Source organism: Vipera berus (assembly GCF_964194415.1).
Source record: "Vipera berus genome assembly, chromosome: 3".
NCBI lineage: Eukaryota > Metazoa > Chordata > Lepidosauria > Squamata > Viperidae > Vipera > Vipera berus.
In genome coordinates this window covers 175,901,755-175,920,224 of record NC_138204.1, presented here as the reverse complement: position 1 = coordinate 175,920,224, position 18,470 = coordinate 175,901,755, and the positions used below count along the sequence as shown (strand labels likewise).

General features: G+C 37.7%; 1 protein-coding gene across 1 annotated transcript in view; it reads left to right on the top strand.

Moving 5' to 3' along the window:
- Positions 1-18,470, top strand: part of ST18 (ST18 C2H2C-type zinc finger transcription factor) — a gene marked incomplete at its 3' end in the record, with an annotated part of 117,311 nt that overhangs the window by 11,338 nt on the left and 87,503 nt on the right. The window contains exons 2-3 of the mRNA XM_081324677.1: positions 5,717-5,771; positions 14,521-14,551. Of these exons, the coding sequence (XP_081180803.1) occupies positions 5,717-5,771; positions 14,521-14,551 (86 nt within the window). The remainder of the gene's footprint in view (positions 1-5,716; positions 5,772-14,520; positions 14,552-18,470) is intronic.

The window sequence follows — 18,470 nt, the reverse complement described above, 5'->3', positions numbered from 1 at the left end:
CTTTGAAAAACTTCAACACCAGAGAACTGAACTGAGTGGAAGTGGACATTTTCAGTCAGAAAACCATGGTTTTTAGCATTTCGGACACATTAAAGAAGGAATGACATTGCTTTTATGGTAAGGAAGTATGAATAAGGACAGTTCTTGACTACAATGCAAACAATGATCAAATGTCGATTAAACAGAAAAGATTGTGGAACAGATAACAAATTGCTCATATGCAGGTTCCTTGTCAATCTAAAGAAGGCTTGAAAGAAGAAGCTAATCAGTCTCCATGATATGATCTTGAGCATATATCCACAATTTTCAAGGAGGACAACAGGAATGGCTTTAAAGTCCTGAATTTCACTGATAGAAAATTAGAGGAAGTGTAGACTTTGTTAAGAATGGATGTGAAAAGAAATTGCCGAAAAGCAAGCAACCAAACTCTGAAGCTACATGGCCATGAAACTGTGGATCAGTATAATTCAATTGCTTCTAGAAAAGCCTTAAACTGTGTTAACCATGCCAAGCCATGCAGTGTCCTTACAGAAATGGGAATCCCAGAACATCTCCTTGTCCTCATGCAAATTATCTGCAAGCTCTAGTAATATGTCAAGAAGTACAAACAAAAAATGGGACGATGATTAAATGCAAAGAAGACCAAACTAATGACAACAAGTAAAGTAACCAACATTTGAAATAACAGTGAAGAATCTAAATGATGGATACCTTCTGCTTTTAAGAATAAAAAAAAAACCTGGCAGTCAAGAAATGCACCATAGACTAACATTTGGTACAATAGTGTTGAAAAGGAAGCTCTACATGCAATTAAAATCAGAATTATGCAGGTACTAGTTTTCTCTGCTTTATGAAAGTGAAAGTCAGACTCTGAAAAGGAATAGAAAGACTATCAATGATTTTGAACTTTGGTATTGGAAAACCTTCATGAGATACCATATCATGAATGGGAAAGGAAGCAAGTTAAAGAATCACGAAACATATGAAGCCAGAGTTCTCACTTAAGGGACAATTCATGATGCTCAAATTATCATGTTTTGGATACATTATGCAAATATTTAGTTTTCTGAAAAAGGTGAAAGAAGAAAAAAATGATGACCAGCAGCAAAGTGGATGAACTCAATTAGAATGACGAGGAGTACATTATTGGAAAAATAGGAGCAGGATTTTATATCATCAAGACATAAAATCTACCTATATTGTCTCTAAATGTTGATAGCAACTTTATGGCATATAATTGTCCCTTCACAGCGCTCTCGTTATGGGGTATAAAATAAGGGAGGGTACCCATGTAAACCAACTTGAGCTTCAAATTAAATAATATACAAAATAATAAATCCAAACCATATATGATTTGATTTGAGGAGGTTTGGGCATTATCTAACATTGCTGTTGCTATTAATCAGTCTTCTTAATAGATCAAGCAGTACATAAAGCACAATAATTCAAAATCAGAATTACTTCAATCTGCAATTGTTTTACAATCCAATATTCAAGTTTCTTAGTTATGCTTAATTGCAATCATTATTACAATCCATAATAATAAACTAATTGCATAATTTTAGAACACAACGTTTCCTAGCTTTTGAATTATGGCTGGCTGAAAAAAATAAATGTCAATTTTTCCCAGTTTTTAATTTGTATTGGGATTACATTGAAGGCTATAATCGCAAAATATCTGGAGACACCAGCCTTCAAATTTAGAATTCTTTATAACAAATAATATACAACACATAAATTCTAAAGCAAAATATTTGTCTGTGTTTCTAGAGTAACAATTCATCAGGTTGATCTACAGAGTAAACAGAGGTTTCCGTCAGTCATGGCAGACTCTGGGTGAAGTCGTAAGGCTTTGGCAGGCTGGATGAGATTGTCAGGTTAAAACTTAAAGCTAAAAGGTAAAGGTTCCCCTGCACATGCCCTGCTAGTCGTTTCCAACTCTAGGGGCCGGTGCTCAACTCTGTTAAAAGCCGAAGAGCCAGCGCTTGTCCGAGGACGTTTCTGTGGTCTTGTGGCCGGCATGACTAGACGCCAAAGGCGCACGGAACGCTGTTACCTTCCCACCGTAGTGGTCCCTATTTTTCTACTTGCATTTTTACGTGCTTTTGAACTGCTAGGTTGGCAGAAGCTGGGACGAGTAACAGGTGTGCTCACTCTGTTACGCGGCACTCTTTATTCTGCTCTACAACATCCTTTGTATAAAAATATTCTTGGCAAACTAAAAAAAGTCTTTATTTCTAAATGAAACAGATCATGAAAATTGTGCAGAATTTTATTTTTATCAAAGGGACAATGATCAGGGTGGTTGCTCTTAAGATAGTCTGAGGTTTTTTTAAAAAAAAATAATAAAAGTCATAGTGAATAAATCAGTTGCATATGTGCCTAATTTACTGATTTTAAAATCTATATTGCAATATCTTAATTCAATAAGCAAATATTTCATCATCTCAAAATGTGGTTCCTTTATATTTTTCAGAGTTTAATTAGTTCTTTTGCTCAAAACCTCAAATTACTTTTTTTTTGTCCCTTCTTGTTCATATTCACAACCAAAGCTCTCACATTTTCTTCCTCTGTTTAAGTGGAAAACACACAATCATACACACAATTTAAGAACAGCTGCTCCTCTTGCTTCCATTGTCAGCTTGAAAATTTGTTTATCACTAATAATAATGGAAGAAAATTTTCCCATTTCTAGCTGGATAGTGGATTTCTTCATGCTGTAAATAAAAGTTAATGTTTTTACTTTACAGAAAAATGTTAAGAGTTTTCAAATATAATAAAATGGCAATACATATAATTGTTACAATGTTTTATGCATAACTTCTTGGATAGGTTTGAGGAGGCAGTAGGAACAAAACCAGCCCTGTTTAGTTGTGGTTTTGTTGTCAGTCTATCCAAAGAAATTTCTACCACATAATATGCTCTCTGAATTATATAATTTGAATATATTTGTTTCAGTTGGAGCTATAATTGCTAGAAATGATACCAATGAGATGTCACCAGAAGCCTGACCAATTTCAATGCATAATTATAACCAGATCCACTGCTTTATTAGAATTTTGTGAACAATTCATAGGAAAGAAAGTTATGATGAATTAAATGTTTATACCCACTTGTGTGGAACATACTTTCAGTGCCAAGATATGTTCCAAATTCACAACATACCACCAGAATAGTTACAATAGTGATTGTAGTAACCTCAGAGACTTAGCTTCTCTCCCATAAAATAAATCTAACATCTGTGAGATATAGGAGCTAAAGTGGCAGTGTAGGACCTAGGTTCAAATCTATGCCCTTGAAAGAACACTGGGTATTAGGAGAATCATGATCTTGTTTATTTTGCAGAGTTGTTATTGTGGGAATAATATAAAGGAACCAGAAATTCATACATTATCTTGCATTCCCAGAGGAGTTCAGAGTTCAGAATAACAAGAGTTCAGAATAATAGAGTTGGAAGGAATCTTGGAGGTCTTCTAGTTCAGCCCCCTGCTCAAGCGACCTGTACTATTCCAGACAAATGGCTATCCAGTCTCTTCTTAAAAGCCTCCAGTGATGCAGCACCCACAACTTCTGAAGACAAGCAATTTCACAAGTTAACTGTTCTCACTGTTAGGAAATTTCTCTCTATTTCTAGGTTGCTTCTTTCCTTGTTTAATTTCCATCCATTGCTTCTTGCCTTGCTTTTTGGTGTTTTGGAAAATAGGTTGACCCCAACTTCTTTGTAGCAGTCTCTCAAATATTGGTACACTGCTATCATAAAAAATAAATAAAAATAAAAAAATATAATAAATAAAAATAATAAATAAAATAAAATGTTTCCCCTAGTTCTTCTTTTCACTAGACTAGACATACCCAATTCCTGCAATCGTTCTTCATGTTTAACTTCCAGCTCTCTAATCATCTTTGTTGCTCTTTTCTGCACTTTTTCTAGAGTCTCAACATCTTTTTTTATAATATGGTGACCAAAACTGGATACAGTATTCTAAGTGTGGTTTTACTAAGACTTTATAAAGCAGTACTAATATTTCATGTGATCTTGATTCTATCCTTCTGTTAATGCAGTCTAGGATTGCATTGGCTTTTTTGGCCTGTTGCCACACTGCTGCCTCATATTTAAGTGATTGTCCACTAGGACTCCAAAATCCCTTTCACATTTACTGCTATTGAACCAGGTTTCACCTAACCTATACCTGTACATTTGGTTTTTCTTTCCTGTGTAAAACTTTACTTTTCTCTACATTAAATTTCATTTTGTTATATAGGGTACAGTGTTCAAGTCTGTTGAGAGTCATCTGGATCTTGAACCTACCTTCCTGCCAGTTTAGTGTCATCTGCAAATTTGATGAGTTCCCCTTCTATTCCCTCATCTAAATTGTTTATGAAGATGTTGAAGAGTACTAAAATGGAACTTTGGGGTACTCCACTACTTACTTCCCTCCATGTAGATATAGATGTAGATGTAGTTCCATTACTCATTGAGTGCAGTTTGTAGCCAATTACAAATCCCTCTGGTGGTGATGCTGTCTATCCCATATATTTTTTTTTAGCTTACCAAGCAGTAGGTTGGGATCTCCTTTGTCAAATGCCTTACTGAAATCCAAATATATTGGATTGTTAGTCCACTAATTTAGTCAACACATAAATCTAAACAATATAAATAATAAAGTAGCCTTGAAAAAGAAGAACATGGAAAAATTTAAAAACTATGTTTATTACATTGTGCGCTTAAGATATTTTATCAATTTTTTTTCTTTAAAAGATTTATTGAAAATACTTGTTTGCTTTCTGTTAACTGTGTTTTCAGAGGGTGTATGTTAATATAAAAATGAATTAATTACAATGTAACAAATCTCAAAATTCTAACAACATAAAATAATTGATGGGTTATCGGATAGTATGGACATACATACTGCCACATACTGTGTTAAATTTACAAATTTTCCACATGTGTCTGAACTGTACCAACAGACAGTACGTGTTTCTAGGCAGAGGATGTGCTAGACTGTAGTTGTTGAATCTCATAAGGCCATTTTCTTAGTGGAAACCAATAACTTACATAAGAATATACAGCACAGCTTATTATCTTTTTCTCTTCTCCTACAACTTTAAATTTAAAATTGATAGACAGTCAATTTAAGACAAACAAAATATTTCCTTCTCAAGACAACAGAAATATATGAAATTTGTTCCTGTACAATTCACCCCTGCATGGATTTAAAAGGACATTAGACAAATTCATCTAGTGATACATCAGTTAGTAATAATGACTATGATGGATTAATGGAACTTCAATACTTGCAGGCAGTTTGTTACTGTATGCCACGTCCTGGAAGGCACCAATGGACAAAAGCCTTCATGCCCTGCTTGGATCTTGATGAAAACATTTGGTGGGGAGGGAGGAAAAGTTCTAGGCTAGGTTCCAGGCTAGATGGAGTTTTTATCTGAGTACATACAAACATATACACAATTTCTTAATTGGAATCAGAATGTAAATCCCTAAATCACTACTCATTTGTAGCTCATTGGCAGTTGCGTGGAGAGCCTATTAAAGATACACAGTTTGTGTTAGAAATAGCTTCTGAACTGTCACTGAAAGTCATTCATGGTTGGCTTTTTAACTCAGTTACAACAGATTAATAAATTCTTCATTTGTAAGACATCAAAACAGTCTTCAGTGGTAAATAGATTTAATTGAATGCTTCCTGTTTTCTTGCAGATGGATGCTGATGGAGAAGATAAAAAGCTATGTACCCGTTCAAGAGGAATCGAGGGTGAGTTAGCTTAAAAGGCCCCTTTCTCTGACCCTGTGCCCACCACACCATGAAGCATAATGATCTCTGCACAGGCTCCCAAATGTGCAGTCACTGAGTCAACACCTTCCTTAGGGCTCATTTTAATCAAGCCAGGACAGAAACTGCAAGCATTATGAGGTGAAATGTTATTACATGCATTGGGGAATGAAAGAGGAAAGACAATCATTCTAATGCATGATAAATTTCACATAGACAATTTGAAAAATCCCAACAGAAGCTCTCTGATATTTTGACACTAAATGGCTTTTGCCATGCAAGCAATGATTTTGGAAGAGAATATAAACTCCTCAGTGTGACTGATCCTTTTCAAATTATATGCTAACTTGGGTAAACGAGGGACATGCATTTTAGTGAATTTTTGTTCCCAGTTGAACAAACTCTGTTATAACCATTTTTTAAAAAAAATATCCTTTCCAAATGAATGTTTGTCTACCTGAAATGTATATACATACACACACAAACACACATACACATATACATATATACATATTTTTAAAAGAGAGAGAAAGACATATATTTTTGAATATTTGCTAAACCCATTTTCTGATTCTCATTGGGTAAGGAATGGAACAGATGGCAATGCAATATTGAGATTAAAAGGCCCCTTAATGATCTAAACATCTGGAAAACATGATTGACTAGTAATACAACCCCTTAAGGAAAATAACTTTTTATTATAATTGTTAATGTTCTTTGTGACCCCTCATTGAAAACGGGATAAGGGCATATATAAAAGTAAATAAATGGGAATATTTTATTTTCATTTGAAGCAGGTTTTAGTTGCAAAGTTTGTGGCAGAACTTCAATGACTAAATGTAATGCTAATAAATCTAATTTGCTACAATCCATTACTTTAAGGGCACTTTAAGGGTACTTTGACATATGACTCCATGAAGGACCTTTGAAGCATCTGCTTATTTATATCATGTTTGAATACGCTGGTGCAAGGAGATAATGCATATAATGAACAATTCAGGGCAAGTAATCTGATTCAAGCATTAGTTGTTGAAATGATCTAAAAGCTTGTAACATATAGTTGGAAGACACCTTCTTCCTATGAGATATCATCCCATTACCCACTCCTGTTACAGCTGCATCGGAGACCATCACAGACTGAATTGAAACATGTAGTTTGATTTAGTGGTTAGAGTGCTGATCCAGAAACCAGGAGATTCTGAATGTCTATGGAGGTTTTCAGTCATCCAGGTCATGATTGTCCCAAAGGTGCTTTTTCAAAAGGCAACTGGACTTTCCTGATTTTTCTTGAAGATGCTTCACTTCTCATCCAAGAAGCTTCTTCAGTTCTTGTTGGATGAGGAATGAACTGTCTTCAAGAAAAATCAAGAAAGTCCTGTTGCCTTTTTTTAAAAGCGCCTTTGGGACAGGAGACTCTGAGTATTGCTCTTCTGGGTTCAAATCCAGACCAGGTCATCTTAAGAATACACAGGATGGGTCAGTTTATTTCACTGGGTGAGTTTATTCTGGCAACATAACCTGCAGTACAACAACTGAAGGTTGCAACAAAGTTACAGTTCTCAAGTATTTAGCTTTATACCTTCCCTATGTTCCTCCCAAGAACAGAGCCTGCCCACTAGAAATTATTGAAAACTGTAATTATTTATTTTTTTATTTTAATTATTTTTATTATTATTTATTATTATTTATTAAATTTTTATACCGCCCTTCTCCCGAAGGACTCAGGGCGGTGAACAGGGCATATCTTAAAACTACAAAAGTACAAAAGTTAAAAAAGAATTAAATTATTGCCCACAATAAAAACAATAAAATATATATATAAATATTAAAACCCTAAGTGATTCCCCATCAGGCCAGGCCAGCTTGTTCAAATAAATGGGTCTTTAACCCGCGCCGGAAGGAGCGGAGATCCGGTGCCATCCGGAGCTCAACCGGCAGCTGGTTCCACAAAGCCGAAGCGCCCACAGAGAAGGCCCTCCCCCTGGGGGCCACCAGCCGACATTCTCTGACTGGAGGCACCCTGAGGAGGCCCTCTCTGTGGGAACGCACGGGGCGGAGGGGAGTCGACGCCGGCAGCAGGTGGTCCCCGAGGTATTCCGGACCCATGCCATGTAAGGACTTAAAAACCATCACTAAGACCTTGAACCTCACCCGGAAGACAACTGGTAACCAATGCAGCTCGCGGAGCAAAGGTGTAACATGGGAGTACCGGGAAACTCCCAAGACAACTCTCGCGGCCGCATTCTGTACCAGTTGGAGCCTCCAAGTGGTCTTCAAGGGAAGCCCCATGTAGAGAGCATTGCAATAGTCAAGACGAGAGGTCACGAGCGCATGAGTGACCGTACACAGGGCATCCCGGTCTAGATAGGGGTGCAACTGGCGCACCAGGCGAACCTGTGCGAAAGCCCCCCTGGTCACGGCTACTACATGATCTTCTAAGGTAAGCCGTGCATCCAGGAGGACTCCCAAGTTGCGAGCCCTATCTACGGGGGGTAAAGACTCACCCCCCATAGAAAGTGATGGAACGTTTTGAATGTCCCGGGATGCCGGAATGTACAGCCACTCAGTCTTGTCAGGGTTGAGTTGAAGTCTGTTCCTCCCCATCCAGACCCGAACCGCCTCCAGGCAACGGGACATCACAGCGAGGGCATCACTGGGGTGGTTTGGGGTCGAAATGAAAAGTTGGGTATCATCAGCATATTGATGATACCCAACTCCAAAACCACGAATGATCTCACCCAGCGGTTTCATGTAGATGTTGAACAGGAGAGGCGAGAGAACCGAACCCTGAGGAACTCCACAAACGAGAGACCTAGGGGCCGATCTCTGCCCCCCTGCCAACACCGACTGCGAACGTCCCAGGAGATAGGAGGAGAACCACCGAAGAACCGTGCCTCCCACTCCCAATCCCCTGAGACGCCGCAGCAGGATACCATGGTCGATGGTATTGAAAGCCGCCGAGAGGTCTAATAGGACCAGGACAGAGGAATATCCCCTATCCCGGGCCCTCCAGAGATCATTCACCAGAGCGACCAATGCCGTCTCCGTGCTGTACCCGGGCCTGAAACCCGATTGGTACGGGTCCAGATAATCCGCTTCATCCAGGACCAGAGGGAGCTGATGCGCCACCACACTCTCAACAACCTTCGCAAGAAAGCGAAGGTTGGAGACTGGACGAAAGTTGTTCAAGACAGCTGGGTCCAAGGCAGGCTTCTTGAGGAGAGGTCTCACCACCGCCTCCTTCAAGACGGTTGGGAAATTACCCTCACTCAAAGAAGCAGATATCACCGCCTGGAACCAGCCTCGTGTCCTCTCCCTGGCTGCATAAACCAGCCAGGAAGGGCACGGATCCAATAAACATGTGGTGGAGCTCAACCTCCCCATAATCCTGTCCACTTCATCAGGGGTCACAGAATCAAACTCCTCCCAGATAACATTGACAAGACCGCCCGTGTCCTGATCGTCCGATCTGACTGTTTAAATAAATTCCATTTATATCCCACCCTTCTCCGAAGACTCAGGGCGGCTTACAAGCTTAGCAGTAGCCTTCATTCTATGTATATGCCTGCTTATTAGGGCTTTCATACACCCCCCAAGCGGCATTATTACAAAGTCAGCTTAATTGCCCCCAACAATCTGGGTCCTCATTTTACCTACCTCGGAAGGATGGAAGGCTGAGTCAACCTTGAATTAGCTGAATAGCCAAAAGGGGGTGCTCAGTTAGGCATCCTGCTGAGCTTGCAGGGTCCCCCCCTCCATTCCCTCCATATCACTTGGCTTCCTGCTTAATGAACATTGTAGTTAGAAGTGGTTGTCACACAGAGGAAGGGATCTTTTGCTTATTCTTAAAAGGAATGTTTAGCTCAATGGGCTTGCAACCTATGGCCAATCGCAACCTTTTTCTCTGTGTAAAGGACTTCCATGTCCTAAGAGATTTCTTATGGGTTTTGACTGATTTGCTAATGTCTTAATGGGAGATGCACTCAGCCAGTTCGGCCCCAGAATCACTATGATCAGAAAAACTTAAATAGTTCTTTGTTTTATGATCTACTGAGACTTACTGAGGTCAAGCATGGTCAAGGTTAGTGGATGATGTGCATGGCAAGGGTGACATAGAATATGTCATAGGGGATATGGAAGTCACTTTCTTCCCACAATGCCTTAGGTATGAAAGCTTTCGCACTTTCTCAGCCCAATCTACTTCACAAGGTTGTTGTTGTGAGGAAAATAACTTATAAAGTAATAAAGGTGGGATAAAATCTCATAGATGAATAAATAGTCCGGCCCAAGCATTCTCTGCCTTGATTTTTCCCATTGCAGGAAAAACCTCCCTTACTGTAAAGTTTAGAAAATGGAGAAGGACACTAGTAGAAAAAGTGTATCAGCTAATCCTGTCATGGGAAAGGATTACAGACCAAATTATCTCCAGTAAATATTATCAATTCTATCCAAAGAAAGAGGCCTAAGTGGACAAGTGGCCTTCCGTACTCAAGCATCCAAGACCTTCCAAATATTTTGTCTGAATGGTCAGAAAACTCATTTTAGTTTATGAATAGAAGCCTGCTTGCCCAACTCTGATTTTTCTTAATGCAATGAATTCAAAATAAGCTCAGTGTTAACATACATATTTTAAATAAATTATTTTATTAAAGGTCAACCATATGGCAATTTCCTTCCTTCTCATTGTAAGCAAGCATTTTCAAATATTAAGACTGAGAAAAGATTGTGTGAAAAGCATCATCTGCAATGCGTGGAAATGGGTATGAAACATCCCATTCTGAATCATTAAAGCAACTACATCATTGCAAAGTTTTAGTGCTGCTCTGAAGCTGCTTCCAAGCAGTCTCCGTATATACAGTATATGTACATATGACTACTTCACTTCTTATCTGTCAGGATGGCCAAAAGCAGTTTCTGTAATAGTTACCTGAGACTTGTAACCAATGCAGCTGCTCTTAGAATTTAAAAAAAATTTGCTTCATATTTATTTCCACAAGTTTGGAGACCTCTTGACCCCTATAAAGTATTTGTTTTAAAAGATGCAGAGTTGCTTAACTCATTACATCAGAAATAAGCAATTATCAAACATTGTGCAGCTGGGGCTTCTAAAATAATAGCTTTCATGTTACTCTGACTAGGGAGCTCTTCTTTGAACTTGTTTTTCTTCTTGCAGATAGTTAATAACCAAGCTAGGCAACTTCATCAGTACATAGTATAGGGGAGTGAAGTTTTCTGACTGTTTAAATATAAAGGTTGTCCTACCAGCCTTGACTGCTTTATTGTTTCACTGAATGCTCTTTGAGTGGGGCATTGTTTCTTTCTTGTTTGTTTCTGCTTATCTGGATGTGGGTTAACGAATGATGGTGTGATGATGATCAATGTACTTAAGGTTGTTTGGTTGTTTCTGTGACCTTTAATTGCTACCATTTTTGAATGGTTTCTAGAGAGAGCTTATCTCAGTGTTTTTGTTACTAGCTGATCAGTCACAGTTCCAAGTTGTTAGGAAACTGTATTATATTTTTGGATCTGTCTTGATTAAGTCTACATTTTTCCAGTTGAAATTATGCTGGAACTTGTCAGTGCATTTTGAGATTAAGAAATTTTCATTGTCTTCTGACTGCCACGTTCATGCCTATGTTCTGCCAGGTTTCTACCTGCCAGTCTTCTACCTGTTTCCAATCAAAAGAGTAATCAAGGAAGAAATAATACCCCAATCAAGACTGATAGGACAAGCTGCCACATATAATTAGGCAGCAAATTTCACTCTCCTATGCACTGATGATGTTACCTAGCCAGTAACAAAATGTCTTCAGAATGAAAAGCAAGTTCAGATAAATCAAGAACCAAACAATTCAAATCAGAGCTACATATATTTTCCACTTTCGCAATGAGCTTTTTCTTGAAAGTACCGAGAGGGACAGCTTCAAAAGCATTCCTAATTGAAGTTCCATAGCCCTGCGCATGTGCAAAATCAGAATCTGGTGAGAGCTCAGTTTTATTGGTGACTTATGAATGAGTTCTCACAGGCTCCAGGAGCACTGAATGGAGCTTTTGGATGCTGTATTCCCAGAAGTCAGTGCCATTATGTATCAGCATATACAAAAGAATATGTACACATAGGTGTGGAATGCTGAAAAAATAAATGAGAAAAGACTGATTCTTGGAAGTCCATATGGAGTTTGGAACACATCAATGTAGAAACTTCTTGAACCTATCTAGTAATAATAATAATAATAATAATAATAATAATAATAATAATAATAATAATAATAATAATAATAATAATAATAATAATAATAATAAGTTGGAAGGGACCTTGGAGGTCATCTAGTCCAACCCCCTGCTAAGGCAGGAAACCCTATACCATTTCAGACAAATGGCTGTCCAGTCTCTTCTTAAAAACCTCCAGTATTGGAGCATTCACCACCTCTGGAGGCAGGTTGTTCCACTGGTTAGTTGTTCTAACTGTCAGGAAGTTTCTCCTTAGTTCTAGGTTGCTTCTCTGCTTGACTAGTTTCCATCCGTTGCTTCTTGTCCTGCTTTCAGGTGCTTTGGAGAATAGCTTGACTCCCTCTTTTTTGTGGCAGCCCCTGAGATATTGGAACACTGCTATCATGTCACCCCTCACCCTTCTCTTCATTAAACTAGACATACCCAATTCCAGCAACCGTTCCCTACATGTTTTAGCCTCCAGTCCCCCAATCATCTTTGTTACCCTTCTCTGTACCCTTTCTAGAGTCTCGACATCTTTTTTACATCGTGGTGACCAAAACTGTTCTTACACTAATAAAACACAAATTCCTTCCTGACCTTCCTGTGATTAGACCAGGGTTCTTGACTATGATTCTGCTGAAATTTATTTTGTTCTGCCTCAGCAAGTCAACATCAGTGTATATCTTCCCATGGACTTGTATCATCCCTTGTAACTTGTTCCTGGTACCCAATTTGCTGGATTGAAGCAGAATTCCTGTAAGGCATTTGGTAGTTCCAAAATTTTTCTTCGAGACCAGTTTCTGGAGTGCTTTTGTCCTGTTTTCTTCCCCACTGGGATTCCTATTCTTATTCCCAGACCATGCTTTTGTTGCTAATTCTGGGTCTAATGACTGCTGTTTCCAAGCCCTGCTACTTACACTCTTGTGGACAGTGATCAGGGCCTCTCTATTTATTTGTGAATTCCCAAGATTTCATGACCCACCATTTTTAGAACTGCTGATTACAACATTTCAATGTGAAAGATGTCTATGAATGTAGAAATTAATGTAATTTCACATAAAATTGTATTTACAGATGAAGGAACTAAGTGATACAATCCAATAATTTCTACTTTATGTCTGTCTTTTTAAAAGCAAGTTGCTTAGAATTTTTGTAAATTCCAAACAAATTGCTATAAAACTAATTTATACATCTATGCACATTTTGGTGTTCATTTTAGTGAGCATAATGTCTGGAGCTATCATAAACCACATAAATTCAAACAGTAAGGTAAAGGTAAAGGTTCCCCCGCACATGCGTGCTAGTCGTTTCCGACTCTAGGGGCTGGTGCTCATCTCCGTTTCAAAGCCGAAGAGCCAGCGCTTGTCCGAGGACGTCTCCGTGGTCATGTGGCCAGCATGACTAGACGCCAAAGGTGCACGGAACGCTGTTACCTTCCCACCGTAGTGGTCCCTATTTTTCTACTTGCCTTTTTACATGCTTTCGAACTGCTAGGTTGGCAGAAGCTGGGACGAGTAACAGGCGCTCACTCTGTTACGCGGCACTCGGGATTTGACCCGCCAAACTGCCGACCTTCTGATCGACAAGCTCAGCGTCCTAACCCACTGAGCCACCGCGTCCCTGGTAGCAAAGAGATACAGATAAATTTGACCATTTGCTGCCATCTCATGGTCACCCAGAGGTTATCAACCCAGATACCTTTTAGCCCTTGCAATATAACTACTTATAATGATATCAGTCTAGATCTATACAATTCTTTAAAAAGCTTCCTTTACCTTCAGTTGAAATCAATGACAGCAGTTCCATTTAGATCAGCAGGATGAAAAGCAACTCCCAAATGAGATGATTAATTGCAATGGAATAATGAAGTTATTGCTGCACATCTGAACATTGTTGTGAGCTTCCATTTGACTAAGTCTGCAGGGAGCTACAGGCTAAGTGAGATTCTTTAGTAGTTTCTAATCAAAGTTAACACACTGCCATAATTTCTTTAAACATTAAGGAGACTATCACTCTAATTTACCCAAACAGTTAAGCATATTTAAGCCTTAAAACTCTATTTTCTTGACCAAAGAGGCTTATAAGAGTAACTGTGTTTTCCCAACAGATGAGTAAATGATCTATTGGCTTTTCCAATAAACCATCTAATCTTTTTCAGGCTGGTAAATAAATAAGTAAAACCAGAGTTCTTCATTCTCAAATTATCACTAGAAAATATGCTTTTTCACTACTGCTATTAGTAGCAATTGTATTTATTTTAACAGAAAATATACAAGGTAAATTTTATCCATTGTACAGTATTTTTTCATCTTTCAGTGTGGTATAAAACCATCTGCATCTTTTGTTTTGAAGTCATCATAGAATTTGCTACTTAATAGTTACTACTCAGAATAATAATCCTGTGGCTGGGAGAAAATTAAACTAACCCTGTTTTCAAAGCATTACTTTACTTATCAGAAACAAGCAGATAAAACAAAACAAAACATTTAAGTTGATTCAGTTTTCCCTTCTTTTACAGCACATGTGGATTCAATCGTGCAGGAGCTCAGGTAAGATTTTAAAGTTTATATCTTGGCTTCATCACTGACTATTCATCATAGGCATTTATTACAATAAAATAACAACCAGGAGAAGTGGGTGTGTTCAAGTGATTATAGTTATTTCTTTAGAAGAAATGCTGGTGAAACAAAATGTTAAAGTTGTTTATTACATACCTCCCAGAATTCTTTGGTGTCAGAAAACTTCCAATGGGTAACTTTAGTGATTAGACACGTGGGCAGTCATTTCTGTTTTCATTAAGTTCTTTTGCCATAACTTTTCAAATAATTTCACTATACTGTACATTATACTTTAATATATCTAGTGTGCAGATATTCGGTTCAGATATAAAAACATTTTTCATATTTCTTCTTAGATTCAAAAATTACAGCTTTGTGTTATGTTTCTTCTTTCTTAATAAAGTTTGAAATGAATAAAGTTTTTAAAAAACCCTCAATCTCATATTTTGTTGTTATCTAACACCGCAAGTACAGTAACTAGTGTTGCATGGAATTAAAGCTGAGAAGATATTTCTCCTTTCCTGTTATTCTGCAAAACCTGTGGAATGATCATGGCTTATGTAGCAATTACACCATGTAAAAAAAAATGATATCTCTCTCTCTTTATTGGCATCATTTAGCTGCTTACCCTTTTTTCCTATTGATCATTTTATTGAAGCCAAAGGTGTTAATTGCAAAATTACTGCATATTTTTTATCTAGCTCACATTGTTATTGGTCACTGAAATGTTAAATAAATGCTATATAAATACATTATATAAATGAAAAAGTTCCGGGAATTTTTCAATGGAGAAAAATAAAATTAGGAACCATTTTTTCATATTTTATTTCTAAATTGTTCAATCAAAGGCATTTCAAGGACATGCAGTATGAAGCTTTAACAGTGAAACTGACCTTTCAGTTGAACAGCAACTGAAAATATGGATATGTCAAAGATTTAGGGATTATTTTTAAAAAGAAAAATACTAATAATCCCCATAAACTCTAAAAACAGTATATTATCTCTGGTATAAAATCAGGAACTTTACATTTGTAACAAGCGATATATAGTATACTCTAATATGAGTGCCAGTTTGGCACCAGTCTAGAAACTGAGAGACTGTGAGTTCAAATCCTGCCTAAGGACCAAAGCTAGCTTGGTGTCCTTGGCCCAGTCACTTTCTCTCAGCTCTAGGAAGGAGACAGTGAAAAACCTTGCCAAGAAAATTGCAAGGATTTATCCAAGCAGACTCTGACAATTGGACACAATTAAAGTGGGGGGGGGGAAACCCTAATATATCTAGTAGAAAGATATTTATTTTTATTTATTTGTCACATTTAAGAACAACTCATCTCCCTCACAGAAGGATTCTGGGCAGTGTACAATAAAATATCAAAAGCATAAAAACAGTATTTCAAAGTTAAAAGAAGCACGATAAGAGACAAAAATATTTTTAATTTGTCATCTTAGATTCCACGTTTGTAGCTTTTTGTGGTACAAATTTCTTTATTAATAAAGTTTTAAATAGTAATAAAACAGAAATCTAGAACTTGGTAGCGGTGAATGCCTAAGAATTTTTTCACCCAAAATTATTAGCTGCTATAATTGTGGTATATCTGATGCTTCTTGTTTAATTTGTGAATTAAAAAAATGGAATTAATGTGATATGGGGATATGAAAAGAGCGATATTTCATTAGTCCATGGATATTTTTTTCCATCTAGTAGTTCGTCTTTATCTATTTGAAGAGCTCCAAGGGCCATAAGGTAAAGGTAAAGGTTCCCCCGCACATGCGTGCTAGTCGTTTCCGACTCTAGGGGCCGGTGCTCATCTCCGTTTCAAAGCCGAAGAGCCAGTGCTTGTCCGAGGACGTCTCCATGGTCATGTGGCCGGCATGACTAGACGCCAAAGGCGCACGGAACGCTGTTACCTTCCCACCGTAGTGGTCCCTATTTTTCTACTTGCATTTTTACGTGCTTTCGAACTGCTAGGTTGGCAGAAGCTGGGACGAGTAACAGGCGCTCACTCTGCTACGCGGCACTCGGGATTCGACCCGCCAAACTGCCGACCTTCTGATCGACAAGCTCAGCCATAGAAGACACAATGATGCAGTGAAATCTTTGAAGAAGGCAGGCAAAGGAAAAGGGTGAATGAAAGACAAGATTTAACAATTTCACTTAAAATAAACTATTAGAGCTAATTTTACCTTCTTCAAAGATATTCTGGATCCCAACACCCCAAAAGCACTTAAACAATAATTAATATGTTGTGATTTTTAGCAGTAAAATTGTGGAGATAGGTTCAGGGTCAAAAAAATGTGGTTTAAGGCTGCATCGTGTTCTCATACCACAGTAATAGAATTAAATTAGTCAGGATAATTCCTTTCTTTTTTTTTTTTTTGACCACATTCCAATATGGCAAATCTTGCTACTGGTTTTTAATTAAAATCACACATACAATGTACCATATTGGATCTGGTTGGTGATAAGGGTTACTCTTTTTGGAATGACTGAGAGTCTACTTTTAAGCTCTCTTAATTTTGAAAAAGATTGCATATTTACTTCAGATAGAGATATACTGAACAGTAAAAAATTTCCTATTTTGTGTAATGTGGCCATTTGATTCTGCAGCCCACAAGAATGTAGGGCTTTTAAAAACATTTATGAAGCTAGAATGGATTTTATTGACTATTTCATCATGTTTAAGTAGTAAATGCAATCCTAATCTACTCCCACAGCGATTTTTTCTGAGTGAGGACAAAGTAACTACCATGTTTCCCTGAAAATAAGACCCAACCACAAAATAAGCCCTAGCATGATTTTTAAGGAATTATGTAATATAAGCCCCACCCCCAAAATAAGCCCCAGTTAAGATAATCAGCCATACATACACATTTAGTACCATATTTCCCTGAAAATAAGACCTAATCAGATGCCTTAATGTGTCTTTTGGAGCAAAAATTAATATAAGACCTGGTCTTATTTTGGGCAAGACACGGTAGCTTTCATTCTTCTAGCAGAATCAATTGTGGATTCTTTTCAGTCTTTGCCTTTATTAGCTAGCCATAAACCTTTGAAAAGTCATCATGATAACATTATCTTGATCATGTTTTCCAAAGATTGATATTTATTTTATTTTATTTTTAATTTTATTAGATTTATATACCGCCCTTTCCTGAAGGACTCAGGGCGGTTTACTGGGCATTTTAAAATCACATCAATACAAAATACAAAAGTTGAAAAACAATTAAAAAGATTAAATTATCCCTGCAAATAAAACAGTTAAAATTCTCAGCCTGGGCCAGAGAGCTCAAAGAGCCAAGTCTTCAGGTCCCGGCAGAATGAATGCAGGTCAGGGGCAGTCCTGAGCTCCACGGGCAGCTGGTTCCAGAGGGCAGGCGCACCCACAGAGAAGGCCCTCCCCCTGGGTGTTATCCGCTGGCAATCTTTTACCGGCGGCACCCTGAGAAGACCCTCCCTGTGGGAGCGCACTGGACGAAGGGAACTTGATGCTGGCAAGTGACGTACTGTCTCAAATCTTGTAGTCTTTACATAACATCATGATTAGCCACTTTTAATAAGAAACATAGATATCAGTCATGCTACCACAGAATGTGTATAGTTCCATAGTTTAAGTATGACATGAATTGAATTTCTCCACATTTAGCTACTAAGTAAATTATTTATAATGTTGTTTTCTGCATCTTGAATATTTATTAGATGACCCCATATTTGCATGTCATGAGAAAATAAGACAGTTCTACAGATATTTTTTAAACATCTCCTTTTATTATTTTTTAAATCAAGCCTTTTATGTTTGGAAGATTTCTTCTTTTGAAGTCTGATATAACTTTTTAAAACAATGCTGTATTCACCCATTTGTTAAGCTCTCTCCACCCAGAAGTTGGTCTTTAAAAATAAAACATACTGTAT